General features: G+C 28.9%; 1 protein-coding gene across 1 annotated transcript in view; it reads left to right on the top strand.

The window, feature by feature from the left end:
- The first annotated feature begins 7016 nt into the window (after positions 1-7016).
- Positions 7017-21009, top strand: part of Salm (spalt major) — a 50756-nt gene continuing 36763 nt past the window's right edge. The window contains exon 1 of the mRNA XM_074256036.1: positions 7017-8373. Coding sequence (XP_074112137.1) covers positions 8259-8373 — 115 coding nt within the window. The 5' untranslated portion in view covers positions 7017-8258. The remainder of the gene's footprint in view (positions 8374-21009) is intronic.

Below are 21009 nucleotides of genomic sequence, written 5' to 3'. Positions count from 1 at the left end.
ATTTATTTGGCTTTATTCCGAGGACTAACTTTTTGTCGTCATTTTATTAAGTGGATTGTATGTCAACAAATTAATATTGTTTTGATTATAACGCTTACGACAGGTTGAGGGTAAGCTTTTTTCTTCAAGCTATAAGAATTTTTTTTATGGTTATTTTTTAATAATTTTATTTATTTTTTGTCCCACGATTACTGTGATTTTAACAATAATTGTTAAAAAAAATTTTTTCCGTGTATAATCAAAAGCATAAGCAAAATTTTTTGGCCAGTGTATTTATATGATAAAATGGGTTTTTATCGTTAAATTTGTTATCAGTAGAAAGGTCTTGATCTGGAGTTATGCCTTTTAAAGGTTTCATATCATTCTGACCAATAGTCAATTTATAAACGTCGATATTCAAGAAAGTACAGTGCAATTTTACAAAATTTATTATTTAATAAAGCAAAATTTTATTTATTTATAGTTCACACAGTGACTGCAAGGTTGCTATTATTTTTTAAATCATTTATGTTTAATTTATATCATTTGGTATAAATTTTAATAATTATTTATTAATTTATGTATGCAAGCTCAATATCAATATAAATGAAAAAAAAAAAAAAAAAATTTATAAAAATAAATAATCCGTATCAATTTTTTATTCCATAGTTTGGAGATTGCCCGAGTAAATTGTCACACGCTCTTTCGATTTTAAAACGAACGAACGTTGCAAAAGAATAAAAAGAAAAAGAACAAGAGGAAGAAGTAAAAGAAGAATAAGTTAAAGGTCCATGTGCATCCTATATAAAAATCTCAAGTACTGTTGAGAAAGAGAGAAATAAAAAGGAAAATAAGTTAAAAGATCTTATTCGTTTATTTATTGATTTATTTATCCTTTAGTTTTTTTTAATCGTCGAAGCTAAAAAATAAGCGAAAAGGGTAAAAAAAAATAATACGAAGCAAAAGTATGGTGATGGAAAGAAAGAAAAGAATTGGGCTGATAGAGGAGAGAGACAGAGAAGAGCTTGGCGGAGGAGCTGTGGCGGGAGCTTAAGGTGGGTGGAAAAGGGAATGAGGAGACGGTTCGAGAGCTGGACCTACCTAATTTACCTCCCAGATAATGCGGCATAATTAAAGCAAAATGTAACGTCGCTGGCAATTAAAACAAATTTATGCGACCAAGATCCACGATCGGGCGACCCGAGGAACTGCCCCGGGCCTACTGCTCTTGCTCCTGCTCCTGCTCCTGCTCCTGCTGGTTACTACTTCTGGGCAGCACAACCAAGCTGTCTACTTTACTTGATACTCTTACTCTTGTGCGTTTACCAACCTTGTTTCTTGTGTATGTATTTATTGTTACTTATTATTGTTATATATCTATCTTGCATATAGTTAAGAAACGAGTACAAACCCCACTTGTCACCAATCCAACTTACGATTTCTTATCGTAATATGTGTTTACGTAGCGAGGGAAAACTTTTTTTACAAGAATTATGTCGTCAATTTTAGAGAAAAAATTCCCTTGATAAATATGTACTTATTGTTCTTTTATATTTATATATATATGGTTTTTTTTTCTTGGTGCAGGGCACGGGTTTCGTTAGGGTGATTTAATTGTAAGTATTTTATGTATATATAGTTAAGTGAATGTGTATAAATATATATAAGAGAGCCTCCGAGAACGAGCATGAATTCTCATTAGCCAATCGAGATCTGTCCCACTGTTCGAAGATCCTTTGAGAGATTAACAAATATATTCTTGTCTCACAATTCTCCATAAATACAACGTTAAAAGTTAAGACAATTGAAAAAACAAAGGGAAATAAATTTAACAAATGAAAATTGTTATTATTATTATTATTTATATTGTCTTGTAGCTCCTGAAGACAATAATTAAAAATTTGGGTTTTTTTTTTTAATTATTTTGAGGATTGTGTGGGTATTTACGAGAAAAAATTGTGGGAACTATTCGTTAGAGTCGATAGTTTTTATGGAAAAGCATTTTGAAATTATTAAAACAGTTTAATAAATTAATTTTTTATGGCTAAAAAAATTTTACTGAGTTTTAGATTTTTTTTTTTTTAGACCAAGACAATTTCGTTTTATAGTTGATATTTTTTTTTTCTAATTGAAACAAACGGTTGGAATAGTTACAAGAGTTTTAATAGAAAATCAACTATTTTGCCAACTTTAATTTTGTCAACTATAATTTATAGTATCATTTTTTAATAATTCTAGCAGCTGTCATTCTCAAATTAATAGAACGATTTGGCTCATATTCAAAAACAAATTACGATTTGCAATTTTCAATAAAATATTACTATCTAAAATAAGGTAAATATTAATAAAAAAAAAAAAAAAAAATGCGTTTTTTACTTTATATTTTACAAAAAGTATAATGAGATAAAAAAATTCTTTTTAAAATTTTCAACAAATTCATTTTTTGCTAAAAAAATTCTCATTACTTTCAAAAGAAAATTTTTTTCTCAGTGTATGTTTCAGATTTAAATTATGAAAAATAATATTAAATAATTTTTCATAATTTTGACAGCAGTTCGACTAAAAAAAAAAAGTGACCAAATTTTCTGCATAGTTAAAAAATTAAAGAAAACTCAAAAAATTACATTAAAAATAGTAATGTGTCCCGTCGTATTCAAATCTAGAAAAATTACAGTTCGGAATCACATTTTTCTAAATTCAAACTTTGAATGTTAATTTTCAGATCTTTTAATGTAAATATTACATTTTAACATGTAATTCTTATAAAATCTGTAATAATTACAATCTGAAATTTTAATTTTTCCAGTTTTCATTACGGAGCGTCACGTTATAATTATATAATGTAATTTTTCTACTTTTCTTTTTTTCGTTTAGAAAAAATTTTTCCATACCATAAAAATGTTAATAATTTGACCACCCAAAAAACCATTTTGTATCGCTAGCTCCAACCACCACCCATTAAAAAACTCAACGACGCCAAAAATACCATAAAAGTAAAATTTTATTGAAAAACAAGTCTGTAAGCCGTAAATAAAAAATGTGAATCGAATATGCATAGAAGCATATATTCATATATTTGCCAACAATCAACTACTTTGTATCTGCCTTTGAATCGCATAAAAATCAGTTTTACAAATACAGGTGTAAAGCTATGTAGAAGCGAATCAAGTGGACAGAACGAGGTGCCGGATTCAAGAGCCAGAGCCAGAGAGAAAAAGAGGGAGAGGGAGATAAAACGACAACCTCTGCTCCGATATATAGCCGTACTATACAGAAGCTAAAGAGTAAAAGAGAGTAAGAGAGAAAATATCTCGCATTCTGACGAGATCAAAAGCCTACAAAGACGAGTCAACAAATACGGCTCGCGACTGCCGCGACTCATAAAGCAACGTCACTCGGACATTCCCGATTCTCTTGTCGCTCTTCCAACTCTCGTCGGCTATATCGGCAACTCCTTTCTCATCCAATGATCCTTTTCTCTCTCTTTATTTTTCATTCGCTCTCCTCGTCTCTCGTTTAGTCTGCTTAGCTTTGGCTGATCTTTTTAAACTACTTGGGCAGTTTATTTCTAATTCCCTCGCTGCTCTTTATACTCATTCCCTTTACACACACACATATCCATCTATCTATCTATCTATATTCGCCTCGCTCTTTGTAACGTCATTTTATTTGCCGCTTACTTTACTTCATCAGTAATCGGTCCGATCGTCCGCGGTGTAATAAAATCAACCAGACTACTGACTAGAGATGACTCTCAACTCTAGATAAAATCCATAAAATTTCGTCAAATGCTATTGCAATTGCACTGGCAAGAGCTACTGTCTTGAGAAATTACGCGTTAACCAAAGAAGACTAAAAGGAGAAGGAAAAGGTAAAAGCATGAATCTCAAAAAAAAGGGTCACACTTTTTGCCGAAAAGAATAACAATGACACCTGTCGTCCAAACATCAATTCCATCCAAATTGCCGAATTATTCTGCAAAACATTACAGGGAAAAAACTACGGTGTACAATTTACTGAAAATAATCTGAAAAATTTACAGGGTAGAGATTCTGTAAAATTTACAGAAAAAATGAGTAATAAATACAAATGATATTATATAAAAAATACGTGTGGAGAAAAATTTTTTAAACATTTTTTTAACATTTGATGGACATTGATAATTATTGTAAATAATGTCAAGCAAATAAAGAGGTTTCTTTTGTTTAATAATTTATATTTTCAGAAAAAAGCTCCGCCGAAAATAAAATATTTAAACAAAAGATGTAAAGAACTCCGATTGATTTATTTTTATTGTCGCGAGTTTTCTCCTCTGTATAAACCTAATACCGAGTGGTTGTCATCGTTGTCATCGCTGTCATACGACGAAGAGGACCCAAAGAAAGGTGATAGAAAACAGGTCTGGTCTCGCCTTGAGCGAGGCTAAACTATTTCGTGTTTTTCTTACATTCGTAAGTATATAAGGGACGATGAACAGCACGCTATCGCTTCGCCATCTGCTTGACAAACTCTCTACACAGTTACACCGCTAAACTTCTCCATATATACATTCAATATATATTCCACGTTCATGAATACGTCATACATCATACATTGATTTTTTTATCAAAGATTTTAAAGCTATAAGAATTTGATATTTTGTAACATTATTTTTCTACTTTAAAGACATTCTTATTTTTCAATTTTCATTATTTAAGTTCATGTATTGAAGATTAAAAATATAAATACAGGACAAAAAGACAAGTATTGTATCGACATTTTACTTGACAAATATAAATCCTGTATTTAAAACCAAATTGATTATTTTGTAAACATTTATAATTTTTTTTTTTAATTTTTTAAAGCTTTTTACAAGTTTAATTAATTAAATCTGTTACATATTTATTAAAATAATAATTTTAAAATTCAATTGATCAGTTTTTATTTAAGAAATTATTAATTTAAAAACATAAAAAATTACTTGAGTCTTTCTATCCTGTTTTAAATTAAACTACTTTCAAAATTATAATAATTTAAATTTTTAACTTAAAATTTTAAAAATATCCTATTATTTTAACTCAAAATTGATCAATAGAAAAAATCAGTCAAAAAAAAGTTGAATTATTTTACTGTTTAGAAAGTTAAAAAATATTTAGTCACTCTTTGCCATTTGGCCAGTGAAGGCTTTGGCATAAATCAATAAATTCAAATTCTTAAAGATTCTACACTTTTAAAATGTGATAAGTAAACATATTTTAAGAAAAATCTCAACTAATAATAAAATTATTTTATATCAAGAAGAAAAATATTATAATCAAGTAAAACTTTCTAAAACTAAGATAAAATTAAAAGTTAAAAATTTTTCTTACAAACCAACTTAATTTTATTTATCAGCGTATAAAAAAAAATAACTTTCAAATATTAAAAAAAAAAAAATCGTGAAATTGAAATGACGATAAATAACAGTGTAATTTTCTTTCTATTCTAAAATCAGAGAAGAAATAGGTGTCGAAATAGTTAGTCTAGCCACTAGACCGACTAGACCCCTAAGGTCAGATTAAGTCTACTATACCTGTAACAAGCCCTCTACTCGTGTCCCTACTGTCTTACTACGTCACACTTAGAGTTCATGAATGGCCCGCTCAGCTGTGCTAGAGCAAAAGAGAGGAGACCATCAGAGAAGAGAATCGACTAGTCAATGTGTAGTGACTAGTCCCAGAGACCTATCAGACTTAATAGTATTAGTGTGTTTACGGTTTTATTCTCTCAACTGTACACGCTACAATGTAAACATTCGCGTGTAAAAGACACATATACACATAGATGTGTGTGAAAGATGCTGCCGATTGTTAAGTATTTCTAAGTGGGAGCAGATCACAGGTGCGAAAAGTGAGAGCGCCGGCGCCAAAATTATCATTTTTCAATCAGCAAATCTCTACGCATTTAAAATAACCCATTAAGCTTCTCGATTTTCTCATTAGCGCACGCATTAATTTTCTGCATAATTACCCAAATAAATTTAAGGTTTGATACACATCTATTTGAATTTAAGGGTTTAAATTAATAATAAAATTTATTTATAACACAGCCGGTGATAAAATAAAAATGATATAGTTCGAAAAGCTCGTGCAATACGCCGTGCATATAAAATCATAGAGCCCCCAAGTGGTTTTGCGATAATAATGCATAAGGGGGAGGAGTAAAATAAAGCCCCGCCTCCGTTCCGTTCCTCAGAAGTGGGGGTAATAAATATCGACCTGGAGAGGGAGTTAGACAAGGAAAGCGATATCGAAAAGAGAATGATACCCGTAAGTGCTCGAGTTGAGCGCAAGAGGGGAAAATAATATGTTGTCAAAGTGGGAGACTTCGAGAAAGATGAAGAGAATTTTCGGAACGTATTCAGTTATAGGCGAGCTTTTTCCCGTCTATCACAAGCTTTTTAATAATAATTCAATAAATAATAAATAAACAATCATAAAATACGAAAAATGTGAAATTTTTTCCGACTCGAGGGTGGGCTTTCGTTTAGATCTAGTATATTTTTGTGGAGGGGGTAGCTGAGGGTGCAAAGTGTCATAATATATATCTGGTGTATATTACAAATATAGCCACTGGATCCGAGACAGGAGGTGGCGTTCGAAGCGACCGTAGTGGTGGAAGAATATCAGTGGTGGTGATTCTCAAAAGGTGGTGGGAAAAACGCGCGCAGGGTGATCGCCCTACCACGGGTGATAAACCAGTGCGGCGGAGAGGGGCGTCGCGACGTCGGGCCCCCAGAGCTGGTCCGTCCGTCGTCCGGCCGATACGACTCGAAGTATCCGAGCCCCCGCGGATATTCGCGATTTAATATACACAGTCACTAATAAACATTATTATTAATATTAATATCAATAAAAATACATATATACATACATATATATATATATATATATATATATATATATATATATATATATATATATATATATATATAGATATATTATACACGTATGTGTGATGCGTACATTGGTACAGTATGTGTAAATAGACGTGTATGAGTAGGGGTGTAACGTAACAGATAATGTATATAGATATCTATACACACGTGTGTAAATAAATATGAGGGTGGTTTAATTCGGTGTATCTACGTCTACATGTATTATTACCGGCGCAAGTACACTTTTAACAGGGGGTGGTTGTTTATTTACAGTTGTTTATTGTAACAAGATAGACTCTGTTTAACCGTGACTCTTTTAGCGACACGCATGTCGTATAGACGCGTGTGTGATCGGCGCCCTGTACATGCGCCGGTACACGGATATATGTAATGCCGGGAGCCACGCATGTTGAGAGTACCCGGTGCTTATTGGTGTCGGCTTAAGACGTTAAATCATCCGACATCCAGTGAGGATGATCAGGATAATTATTATTATTGTTATTATAATGACAACTATAACGATAAAAATAAAAACAAGAAGACTAATTATTGTTATGGAAGTTATAATGATAATTATAAAACTGAAATTGGAAATTTTAGTTGCTCCGATATTTGTTGCACCAGCGAAAATAATTACCGCAAACAGTTGTCGGATGGTGACAGTGGAAAATTCGGGTTTGGTAAGACAGTTTCAGTAGTCGGACAAGTTGGAGTACACAAGCGAAAGCTGGTGAAGAAAAAGAAGAGGAAGAAAATAAAATAGTTAGTGAGGCATTTTTTTTATAAGGCTTCACTACTTGCTGTTGCATATTACTTGTTACGATTGGGTGTCAAGTAGTAAGTGTCAAGGATTGTGAATAGGAGCCACTGAAGGATGATAGGCACGTGCGTCGAATGCCTACGTCCGATTTAAGTGTTTGTTTATTTTATATTTATTTATAAGAGAAATTAGTGTTTTTTTTTTTTTATAAAATATTTTTTTTGTTTTTGGTTTTTTACGCTGGACCCAGTGATACTTATTATATAAATCCATGGATTACAGTGTGACATTTGATGGTTTTGTGGTAGGAAACTGAAGGAAAAGGATATCCGAAGGAATCGAGTGGATTTTAGGTGCATTTGTGTGTGAGGTGATAGGTACTAAAACGATTTTTAGTGATTTTTTTGAGGACGCGGGCTAGCAATTATTTATTATCAAAGTGTACGGGGAATTTTTTTAATAAAACGGAGTTCCATTGATTTTTATTTTTATTTTTTGGGATCCTGTTTTTTACGGAAGTTTGGATTTTGTGGGCGACGATAAACCGTCGGATGAAAAAACGGAGTAGTCTTTACTCGGAGATTAACTACCTAGCGTATTGTGATTGTTTATAGACACGGAGGGATGTCGAGAAGAAAACAGGCACGACCTAGCCGTGCCAACCTTGAAGAGGATCTGGTACATGGACCTCTTGGAAATAATCCCTTGTCGAGTCTTCAGAATCAACCGACCACACTCCGTAAGTCAAAATATTTACTTTAGATTTTTTTTTTCTTTAGTTTTCTTTTGAGGGGACGCGGAAAAAATTTTAGCTGCCGGTTTTCGAGCTGGAGGAATTATGACAGAGGTTTGGGGGGCTTGTAATTTTGTGCGATTATGTCGATTGATTTTTTCGATGGAAATAGTGAATAGTGTTTAGTCGGGAAAAATTGAAATTTTATTAAAATTATAAAAATAATTCATAAAAAAAATTTTTTTTGTATTAATACACTGTTTTTTGCACATACTAAATTTTTGGACTTAGTCTTATCAACTGACTTCGGTTTCGGTATAGAAAAATTATAAACAAAAAAAATAAGACTCCATTAAACGTTTTTTTTTAAACATATTTAATGAAAATAAAATTTTTTTTCTTGGAAAATTATTTTTGGATTGTAATAATCTTTATTTGATATAAAAATTGAGATGTGAGTTTAAGTAGAACAGATATGAAACAATTTTTAAAATATAAGCAAATATAAATTTATGAAAATTTTATAAAGTAGTTTGAAGAAAATATTCAATTATTTTTTAATCAAAATTTTGAAAATTAACACACATTTTAAGTTTTATTTTTTTAATAAAAAATATATTTTAAAAAATTGCAATTGTAATTTTTTGACTTATTTTTTTTTGATAATAGTTTATAAAAATTTTTAGTTGAAGACATAAAATTATTACATTTTATAAAAGTAACTGACACCTGACATTTTTTCTTTTTTAAATAATTATTTATTCAATAAAATATATAAGTCTAGTTGAAATGTTTTTTATAAGTTTTGTCATTAAAAAAAAAATATGGAGGATTTTTCGACTAGAAATATTTAAAAATAAAATTCGAAAAATAGATCCAAAGAATAAATGTATTTTTTTAATTAAAAAAAAATTTATTAACAAATGAAAACTTATAAATTTTTCATTGGTATACGACTCTCCGTACGATGATTTAAATGAGCAAGTGAGCATATCAGAAAAATGATTAAATAAAAAAATTTAAAGGAACTAAAACGACTTCCTTGCATGCATATTCACTCGTTTAAATTACTAGTTTTTATCAACCTTTGCTCATTAATTCCAAAATATAAGTATACTTACACACGTTATCGTTATTTATTTTCTTTTAATTGTGTCTCTTCAAGAAGCCAAAGTATGCAGATATAAACTACAACCACAGCATATAAATTTAATATATTTACAGAAATTATTTAAATGTAAATGTTAGAAATTGAGCTGTCGTCGAACGCGCGGTTGTTGACTCATCGAATATATTCAATATATATCTATATTTCTTTATTTCTTTTTTCTCTCTTGATCAAGAGTCGAATCGTCTATGATACGACGTCCGACGTCCTTTTATTTATATTTTTTTATTTTAATGGAATGGATCTTTCGCGAATTTCTAATATCAACTCAATGAATTATGACCACGTAATATCGCGATCTGACTATATAAGAGGCCGCAGGTGTCCTCTTTAATACTCAATGGCTATTAAATATATCTGTGTACAATACATTCTCATATATTATATATTATATCCCCCATATACATACAAACATATTTTTTTTTAATAAAAATTCTAAGGTATTTATATTTGTGCGCAAACAAAAAAAAAAAAAACCGTAGATATTTTTTATTGATCTTAATCAGTTCAGGATATTTGTCAGCGGCGATTTCTTTTAGATAAATATTTTTCTCCCGTTAATTATATTAATTAGATTTTTTTAAAAATTACAGGATGGAATAATTTAAAATTCAAATTTTACACTGTACACTATAAGCAAAAAATTATATTTTTTTTTTTTTCAAATATTAATATTAGTATAAATTTGACATAAAATCATGAAATAAAAAATATGAATAAAATTATTTAAATACGACCAAAATCAAGTTAAAAGGTAATATAATGTATTAGAATATTCATAACGGCTTATTAAAATAATCTAGAGAGAGAGAGAGAGAGAGAGAGAGAGAATAAGCGAGTTTGCGCGTTTTATAATTATTATAATTTATGAACGTCTATTTTATTATTTTTTCACTTAAATATAAATTTAAGTCGTATGATTACATGGTTAAAAAATATTTTATTTGTGACAAACGTCCTTGTGAAACGAACACTCTAAATCATTGTCTCGCGATTTTATCAGGCAGTTTAGTGATTTTTTGGTATAGTTGTGAGTATTGCTATTATAATTATTTTTTTTCACGCCATACACGATGAGTTTTAAGTGATACCGTGGATAATAGGATTTTTTTTTGTTTTATTAATATGAATGCTTAAGTATTATATTATGGATGAACTGGCTCGTTGACACGATTAATGAACACAATAGAACATGTGTAGATGTATATGAAGAAGCATGCATTGCGGGTGGGTGAGAAGGTGTCTTCACTGTCACGATTGTATTCGTGACAGGCAAGCATAAGCTTTAACCATCAGCTCTCAACTTTAATACGTTATTTGAATTCTTAATTTTTGAGAATTATATTTTGTATTTATATCTAATTCTTCTATAATCATAACATGCGTGCCGTGATATTTTACACTTATTTTTTTGTGACATATTTTTACCGTAAATTTTTTTTTTTTGAAAATTTATAAAAAAATTTTGAAAATTTTTTTATTAGAAAATATTTTAATTAATTTTTGAATTAGTTATTTGTTAAATTAGTTTCAGATAAAAAATAGAATTAAAAAAAAAATTTTTTTTTAAATTACCATTAATTTAAAAAGATGAATATTAATTTCTTTGGAATTTTATTGATAAGAAAGTGAATATATAAAAATATTACAGACAATAAATTTGAATATTGAATATAAATTTTGATATTAAAAAAAAAAAATCAAAAACTAATAAATAAAAACGTTAATGGATTAGAGTTATAGAAAAAATGTAATAAATATAAATTATTGATAATATATGCAATTAACGAGGATAGTTATATATTTAAAATGGTTACATTTTATTTTATTTAGTAATGTTTTTTTTTTTTTATTTATTTATTTATTCGAAAGCCTGCATACGACTCTTATATACGTTATACGTTAGATATTTAAATATTTATCGAAATTTATGCGCGATTTTATCAATAAAACTATTTGAATTCTGTAAATTTGGTTATCTAATGCTTGTTGTATTTTGTATAATCAACAATTAAATAAGTTTCAAATAAATAATTGCGCTACATTTTAATTTTTTTCCTTTTTTCAAGAAATTATTTTTTTTTTCTGATAGTATTGAATTTTAATTTTAATAAAATTGACGAGCATTATTTTTAATTGCGTGCAAAATTTTTGATAAAAATTTCGGGAAAAAAATTTAAACCATTTTTACCGATGATGAATTTTTTTTAAATCTTCAATTCTAAAATTTTGCATCTTAAATAATAATTTAATTCTGAATTTAAAAATATAAAATTTTATAATTTGATATTTTTTAAAAATTTTTTTATGAACAAATAATTTTTAAAATTAAATTGAGAAAAACATAAAAAAGTCTTAAAATTTTAATATTAAAAAAATGCAAAATAAAACAATAACTGTCTCAAAAAAAAAATGTAAATTGTATCAATTAAATTATTGCGGGAGTTGGACAGCCGATCGGCTATAAAATCGTTTAAGAAAGTGAACCGAACAAAAGCGTATAGAGTACTATCGCCTTGAAGTAAAGACCACATACACGGTAATATATAGTAAGTAGAAGCCTAAGACAAAACTTAAGGAAGAGATGGAAGGGATTAAAGAAAGCGACCGCGACAAGGAGGTACAAAAAATAAAATAAAAAGAACTGGAAGGAGAATAAGAAGATTGACGAAGGCTCGAGTCTCCGAATTGGAATTTGGAAAAAAGCTTGCACTCTTGACTTACCGGTTTTTTCGATTGTTATTTCGTTGGGTATTGCGTGGGTGCGTCGTTCATTGGGTGGATGACAGCAAGAGAGAAGAGAGGACGAAAACAAAAGTTTGTTAAATTAAAAATCTAAATAAAGGACGGCGAGTCTTGAGATTAAGAATTGAGGCTCTTTACTCTTTGCTTTTAAATCCATCAAATATGTAACTCGGGTAAATGTAAATGCTGAGAATTGGTATCTTTGTGGTTTATATACTGGATTTTATACAGCGTAGTAGTTGGCTACTAACAGGACATCTTTGGTGCGCGTCTGTCAACGTGTCAGTTCCTGATCACTTGGGACGGACTAAGACAGCTTGTATCTCCAAGTATATGCTCGTTATTTCAGTTTGCTTCTATACTTCAACGCCCAGATCATTCTAAATAACAACAATGATAATAATTATAAACAAAATATTATTAATTTAATAATTCGATAATAATACTATTAATCATCATATTTTATTCATAAAATTCAATTTTTCAGTTTATTAAAAAAATATACTCGTAGAATTAAATAAAAGTTATCGATTTTTTTCCGCGTACTATTATTGTTATTATAGATAGGAAATTAATTGTTGGTTTATCCAGGTGGAATATAAAATAAAAATTGAATACGTATTAAAGAGAAGCGAGGAAGTACGTCCCCTGGGAACAAGGCGTTTACCGAACCGTGGGAGCACGGCGGTTTGCTCCAGAGAAAGACAAAAGGAGTAAATAAAAAAAAAAACGATAGCAAGGACAGAGAAGGAAAGCTCGGCCAAGAGGTACCAACAGAAAAAGAACGAGAGAGCTCGAGATATGAAAGAAAATAAAATGGAGGAATATGACCCGCGATATAAAGAATCGGTGTATTAAACGGAGCTCGCGGCTTTGACCGTGTAGCGATAATTGGCGACCTTGGCTCTTCTGCGAAGGAATCCGCGTGCGCGGCTCATCGTCAGCGGTCTACTGTGTTTTGTCGATCTGAAGAGCAAGGCGGCGATGTCAGGATGCCCGAAGAAACGCCGGGAACTCGCGTGACATAATGACGGAAGGCCCGACAACTCGAGAGGAATGACGAAATGCACGGTTATATTACTCGGTGACTCGATGGATCGTTCACTGATCACTTGGGGTGGTCTTTTCGACTCATTTTTTATTTTTCCTCCTCTAAATATGTTTGTGAATCATTAATATACGTTAATTATTATTAATTCTTGTGAATTTTTTTATCGATAAGAATTTTATTGAAAATTTTGTTTGCGTAAATTTTTATTTGACTTCAAGTTAAAATTAAAAAAAAAACATTATAACTGATTAATCGATACTTAAAATAAATCACAAAATTGAATCATACACATTTTTATTTTAAATATTTATTAATGAGAATTATTAATTTTTTTTAATTAAAAAAATTATTGTTATTTCATAATTAACAGAAAAAATATTTATTAAATATACAAAAAAAAAAATTTAATACACTTAATTTGAAAGAAACTATTTCTTATAGAAAGAAAAAAAAATTAGTTAAAAAATTTTTGAATCTTAACATTATTTTTAAAATTTTAGACAATTTTTAACATTCTCGGTTTATGGCTACATTTTTAAATTCTGTATTCGACTATTTCAGATAAAATATTACGAACTGAAGGTTCAGAAAATATAACCGTAAAATTCTAACGCCAGGAGTATTTTCGCCAATGAACGACAGCTTTGTAATGAAAAAAATGTTTTCTAACATCTATGTTCCAATTCGCTTCGGCTTTTTGTCCTCCAAGGTTCTTAAATTATTTTTCATAAAATAATTCAAATCTATTTTTACACTGATAGAAAAATTAATTTAATAATTCTTAAGAGTTTGATAAACTTGAATTAAGTGGAAGAAATTGCATTCATTTTAAATAAGAAATGAATTTATAAAAAATTTTATTTTTTATATAATTAATTTTATATTTTTTCATAAAAATTTCGTTCATATATTTATTATTATTATTAATAAATGTAGCTATTAATGAAATCTACTTTCATATCGGCTTCTGATTGGCTTTGATAAAACAAGGATAATTTTATCACATTGCAATAAAATTTATGTTAGTTATAAAAAATATAAAATGCCTATGAAAATACCAGATTTCCCATATAAAATAATTTTTAAGAACTTTAAATCGATTGGTATTCAATAAATTAAATAACATCAATAAATAATAGTGTCAATAGTCTTTATACACATAAATCTATAAATCTACAGATATAAAAATATATATTACATAAATATATAAAAGTTGCATCAGCGGTATGGCCTTTTTGACACATACTTGAATTACAGTAATACAGTATTCAGATATTCTATTGTTTTTATTTGATATTTATTAATGCATTTATAAAATAATATATTGCGTGATAAGTATTTATGATTATCGGTGTTTTTAATGTTTAATAAAAAGAATTTTAAATAAAAAGGAATAAGTGAAAGGCGCGACAAATACAATGACCAAAGGAGAGAAGATAATTATTTTGATAAAATATATATGTCGCATGCATAAAAGTTAGCATTGCAAGTCTTGGTTGCCTTTGTCGTTTGATCCTCTCACGATATTCATCACCGATCAAACAAGAGCGCAAGATGCAGTGGTACTTTTGTTGTGTTGTATAGCGACAGTCACACATATTTGCTCACTAACACACGTTTGCCAAAATATTTATATATATGTATTTATACACAAGAGCCGAATGGAGAGTGTGGAATCATTTTGCGGAGAATGACAACGATGATAGATTTTTTGCTAAGTGATCTCGACTCGAAGAACTCGAGTTTAAGCTAACCGCTAATTGGGCAAAGTAAACTCAATGTATGTACTCTTGCGTTATATACACTTTATTATATTATATTTTATTTATGTATATTGTATTTAATGTACATAATGATTGAGAAAGCGGCACTCACGCACACAGATCCAATAATTTGTTGCCGATATCGAGATTGTATGTTCCTTTAAACAATATTGATGGCCTATGAGCTTGTGAACATCAACCTTCTTCTTCTTCTTCTTCTTCCTCTTCTATATACTAATGATCATTATAAGCAAGAATTATTATTAATTTTTTTTTATGATGACTAAAATTTAAGATTTAAATCTAACTATTTTTAACCTTTTTATATAATTAGATGAATTTATTTTCATACACGATAATTACGAGATTTTTTTAAACTGTTGATCATTTGTGGGAAAATTATTCTAGATGTACTAAAAAAAAAATTTACTTGAATCAAGATGAAAAATTTCTTAGTTTAAGGATTTTTCGACTCAAATCATGAAGATGAAATTTTTCAAAATTATTTACTTGATTTAAGCAATTTTTTTTCAAAAATTTTTTAATTTAAAAATAGCATAAATGCATCGAATACTTACGCTCTAATTATATTAGAAACGCGATAAACATTTTAATTTTCAATTTAATGAATTCACTTATAAATAGTCAGATACACTATTTACATTTTCATTTTCTTTTAATTTACATAGGATCTTTAGAAAAAAATTTCTCTGTAAAAATTCAATATTATTCTTTGAATTTCTGAATAATGCAGTGAATTTAAAAAATGTACTAAAATTCTCCACAAAATTTGAATTTCAAATTTATTAATGATATTTTTCAAAAATGTTTTAAAATTATTTATTTCAATTAAAAAGTTGTGAAATTTACGAGTTGCCTTTGTAGTAATCTCAAAGTTTTGAAAGCATTTATATATTGTAAAAAAAAAAAAAAAAAAAAATATAAGCCCATGTTTTGCGATGGTATCCTTCAGCATCATATATTTGTAACTTGGTAACTAATACATCTCAGTATCTCAGTACTTGTTAGTTACAACTAACTAGTTTTAAGTTTTTGTATTTATTTTAATGCTCAATTGCTCGTTATAAACAACTCAGTGCGGTCTTTTATTTAGCTTGAAGCTTCAAGACAAATTTAAGGTGCGTCTTGGAAACTTATCTGTAGTAATTTTCTATCTGTTACATACAAGTAATTTGATTGTTGCTCGGTTGGTTGTTGTTGTTGTTGTTGTTGTTATTATTATTGTTGTCTTCTCCAGATAGAGGCGGAGTCTTAAAAGCAGGTGTCTCGTTTCACGGTCGATAACCCAGCTAAAGTCAAGTGCATCGTCGGAAGTTACCGATCTGACTCTCTTTATTCTTTACTAGCAGTGCTTTTACTCTCGTTTAAGTGTCAAGTGTCCCAAACGCCAATTTGGTCAAACAAAAAAATATATATATAAAAAAAAAAAAACATTGTCAATGTATGTATGTATGTATTTTTAGGAAAAATAAAAAAACGCTAAAAAAATATTGATTTTACATTTTTTAGCTGTTGGTTTGTTTTGAATGAGAATATAAAGAAGAGCAATTGGGAATTAAATAGTATTGCGTTGAGTGTGGCACGGGTGAAGGGCACGTGAGCCCAATTGGCGCTTTGCCAAATGAAAAATATTTTCAATGTCCAGGATATACACAACGCAAACGCTATTACATTTATTTTTGATGTTAAATATTGAAAAAAAAATTTTTTTTAATTCTTTTCATCGAATTGAAATATAAGAATTTTTTTCAACTTCAAAAATAATTAATTAATTTATTTACTTTTCGTAAAATTATGTCTTCACATTTAAATTCGTGAGATTAATTGCCGTGTTATATATATTTTTTTTTTATTTTATATTATTTAGATTTATCGTTAATTTGTAAAGCAAACAATAAGTCGGAAAAAAAGCAAGCAATAAATCTCCGAGCACTTGATTTATTATCACGACGTAGTTTTTTCAGGGAAATAAAAAATATAAGTAAAAGTTTTTTTCAAATTTTTAAATATCACTGTTTTTTTTATTTTTTTTTTTTTTTGAAAGAAAGAAAGAATTTTTGAGGCACATGTTTTGGCATGAATCGGATGCTTTTTGTTATTAGTTAACACGCGTTAAATTTTTTACCGATGTTTTAGAATTCTTCTAAGACCAGACTATTTACGATCGAATTTTCCAAGGACAAAAGGTTACTTTTCTTAAATTATAAAACGACCGTTAAAAACCTTGAAAAGTAATTCCCGACACGTACTCTGCTAAAGGACATTTTTTGACACTTTCTATTTTATTTCAAGTATTGGATGTAAGGATACGTTCTTCGGACATAAATATCCTTGAAATTGAAATTTTAATTTCAAATTTAAATGAAATTGGAGTCTTAGAAATTAATGCGTGATAGTTTTTCCGAAGAAAATTAAAAAAAAATTTTTTTTTTTTTTTTTTTTTTTTTTTCAATTTACTATATTGGAAATTTAAACAGATATGATCTTCAGAATAATAACTTTTTTAAAAAAATCCATTATTTCAATAAAAGTATTTATTATTTTATTACAAACTATGTGTAGAGTGTTCAAAATTTGAATAGAAAAAATTTTTGCTTAATTAATTTTTATATTTTTAATAACATTTTAGAATTGAAGTTCAAAATTATATTTTTTAAAAATATTATTTAAAACTAATTTTTATTTGAGACTAAATTGACATACAAAAAAAAATGAAAAATAAATAAATTCTGATGTTTTTAAAACTGCTCCAAAAACTTGAAATAATAAATTAACTATCTTCGAAAAACGCATTAAACCATGAAAAGACACAAAGTCAAGCCTTGTCTTATTTTTAAAATACCAACTTTAATAAAAAAAAAAAAAAAAAAAAATTGTAAGCTTTGTACAAAATTTCCCAATTTCTCTTATTTTCATCGACTAGCGACCCCAAATTTCAGTGGCATGTTATTGTGAATTAATTATTCACTGGCTTGGCAAGAAATTTTCTCAACTTATTTGTCACTGTTGTTTGACAATTCACTACTCAGTAATGTACAACAAATCTTTCATGTCCAAATAATGTTATTTATTTCAAAATCATGTTTCCGATAAATTAATCAATCGAATATTAAAATTTTTAAATATTATGGAAAAACAAACTATAGCATACAGTACAGTGTTCTATTATGTATTTGTATTCTAAGAATTTCCGACTCATCTGAGTCAAAGTTGTAGAGAGACTACTGTATTAAAATAACGACCGAGAAACATGTTACATTCTCAGATAATCTTCATAGTTACTTTTTCTCAGTGATTCAATGCCCTTACATTATTCGATGCGTAAACTTAAACGTTTAACAGTAATCCGTTTCCCACATTTACAGTTTAGTTTGGTGATCATCTTTAGATTATATGACTGTGATTAATTTATTTATTTCTATCCTCGATCTTGTGACCATGCTGTGCAATTTTTGTATGTTCAATAAATTTATTTTACACATTTATTTATATTAAATTAAATTTTAATAAAGCTAGAAAAAGAATTTTAACCCTGGATGATTAAGAAAAAGAACCCTCAGAAAACTCATTAATTTTCATTGATGTCTCTCGAATAACATAGCCTTTATTTAATTATTAAATTTTATAAAAGACCAACCGCAGGATGAATGAAAAATTATAATAAGATTATTAAATGATTATAGTTTCTTCAGGTAACTATAATCGTGTTGACTCACGCACATCAAACGGATGTGACTATGGAAAAAATTTCATTCATATTTTTTACGTTTAAAGGGAAAACAATTTTAACACACCTGAACAGTCATAAAAATTGGAATTTATGGTTTCTTAAAAGTTTCCTATTTACAAAAATTTACAACATTAAACGGTAAATTTTGTTAGATTGTGCTGAACTTTTTTAACTATTGATGTTTTTAAAAATATAAGCTGATCCCGATGTTATACTCATCGAGAGCTTTCATTTGAGTACCCACATGCATTTTTTTATATTTTTCATATATACATATATATATAATTTATATAAATATATAAAAAATAGATGTGGGTACTCAAATGAAAGGTTTCGTTGAGTGTAACATCGGGATGAGCTTATATCTTTAAAAATGTCAATAGTTTACATGACACAGGGTCATTTCTTAGTTATATATCTGGAGATAAAGCATTTTCGAATGCAGCCTTAATACTTGTCATCATAAATTAACTGTTGGTGAGAACGATATGAAACCTTGAAAAGGCACAACTCCAGGTCAAGACTTTTCCAACGATACCCAATTTAACCATAAAAACCCATTTTATCATAATAATAGTGTTGAAAATCCCCGACGGAGGGCGCATGATCGTTAAATTCTCTTTTTACAAGATAGTTAAGTTTGAGGTGATAATTTCTCGAACAAAAGGCACGATTTAATATTTCAAAAAGTTGGAAAAATAGCGCGCTATTTAAATTTTTATTGTTAAATGTTCTACTCAAAAATTCTTACACTTTACACAGTAATAAAAGAATTTTTTACAGGGTGATATTATTATAAAATTAATATTTAAAAATTCCATGAATTTTTTTTAAGAAAATCAAAGTGGCTTTTTGATATATGTATGTTGTAATTTAAATTTAAAATTAAAATTAAAAATGAGACAAATTTTTTTTAGTATACAAAAATAAAATAAATGAAACTTTTATTTACCCACATAAAATCTAAAGTGTAAAGATAAAAATCAGATGTGTGTATTAGAGATTAAAGCATATGGATAAAACGGTTAATATAAAAGGGATGAAGGCGATGATTATGACGTGTGGGTGATGCGTAGAAGCGGATTAACCCCCAGGTTATTGACGTATTATACATGCGGGGAATGGAATGAAGTATAAGTGTATTGACTGCTCTCCACTCAGTGACGGGATGAATTAAACGTTACTGAAAGTATTAGAGAATGAAATAGTGCCGGCTAGGAGAATAAGAGAAAGATAGATAGTAATATAAACGGCAGAGAGTAATAAATAGTGAGGAAAATGAGACGAGATGACGGTCGAGTCGAGGAGTGTGAGGAAAGAGAGTTGGGAGTCACATGTTTAAATTGGCCGAGTGTGAGATAACGTGCGTAAAATGTGCATCCAAGCGACGACACATCAAAGCCGTCGTTTAAAGGGTTGATATTATTTGGCGCGAAAGGGTTATCAGCCGCTGCCACCGCGACGGGCGTGCCGGTGACGATACGGCAGAAAGACTTGGGGGCGTATTTGCTTAATAACCAGCTCGAACTGAAGCTAAACGGACCCCCTGGGCTTATTGCCAGCCCATCTGACGCCTACTATCTCTCGTTTTCTCTTCTCTTCATACCTCGTCTTCTTCTGAACCACTCGTCCTCTATCCTCCTGCTATTTTGCTTTTGTTGTACTCTGCCTTTGCCTTTATTTAAATTTTCTCCTATTATATGCGATGATTATGCTTTTCATTGATGAAAGTCAAAGTTAATCGAGATCGAACTTTTTCTCACTTTTTTTTATCGAATCCTTTAATTTTCTCTAATCCTTTGCCACTCTTTCAGCTTTACATTCATATTCGTTTTTCTCATAGTTCGAATCGTGAATCAAGTTGGAAAAAATATTGTGCTTTAATTAGACATTTTAGAAGATTTTCATGTATTAGTAATTCACTGAAAAAGTTTTTTTATGGAAAAAAAGAAAAAGAAAAAAAAAAAAAAGTTTAATGCTAACAGAATATAAAAGAATTCACAAAAAAAAATCTTTTGAAAATATATACATTTGTTAAGGCTAAATTGAGCGTTTTAATTTTATTTTTATTAGTGTGTATAAATGTTAATTTAATTACAAGAAAATTTTTTCTTAAAAGTACATTGATAAAAAAATTAACTTGGTTCAATAATAAAATTCTTAA

Source organism: Cotesia typhae, unplaced genomic scaffold (assembly GCF_013202065.1).
Source record: "Cotesia typhae breed Kobodo isofemale line unplaced genomic scaffold, CoteBio_Ctyphae scaffold_152, whole genome shotgun sequence".
NCBI classification, from domain to species: domain Eukaryota; kingdom Metazoa; phylum Arthropoda; class Insecta; order Hymenoptera; family Braconidae; genus Cotesia; species Cotesia typhae.
This window is presented reverse-complemented; position numbering and strand designations above follow the sequence as displayed.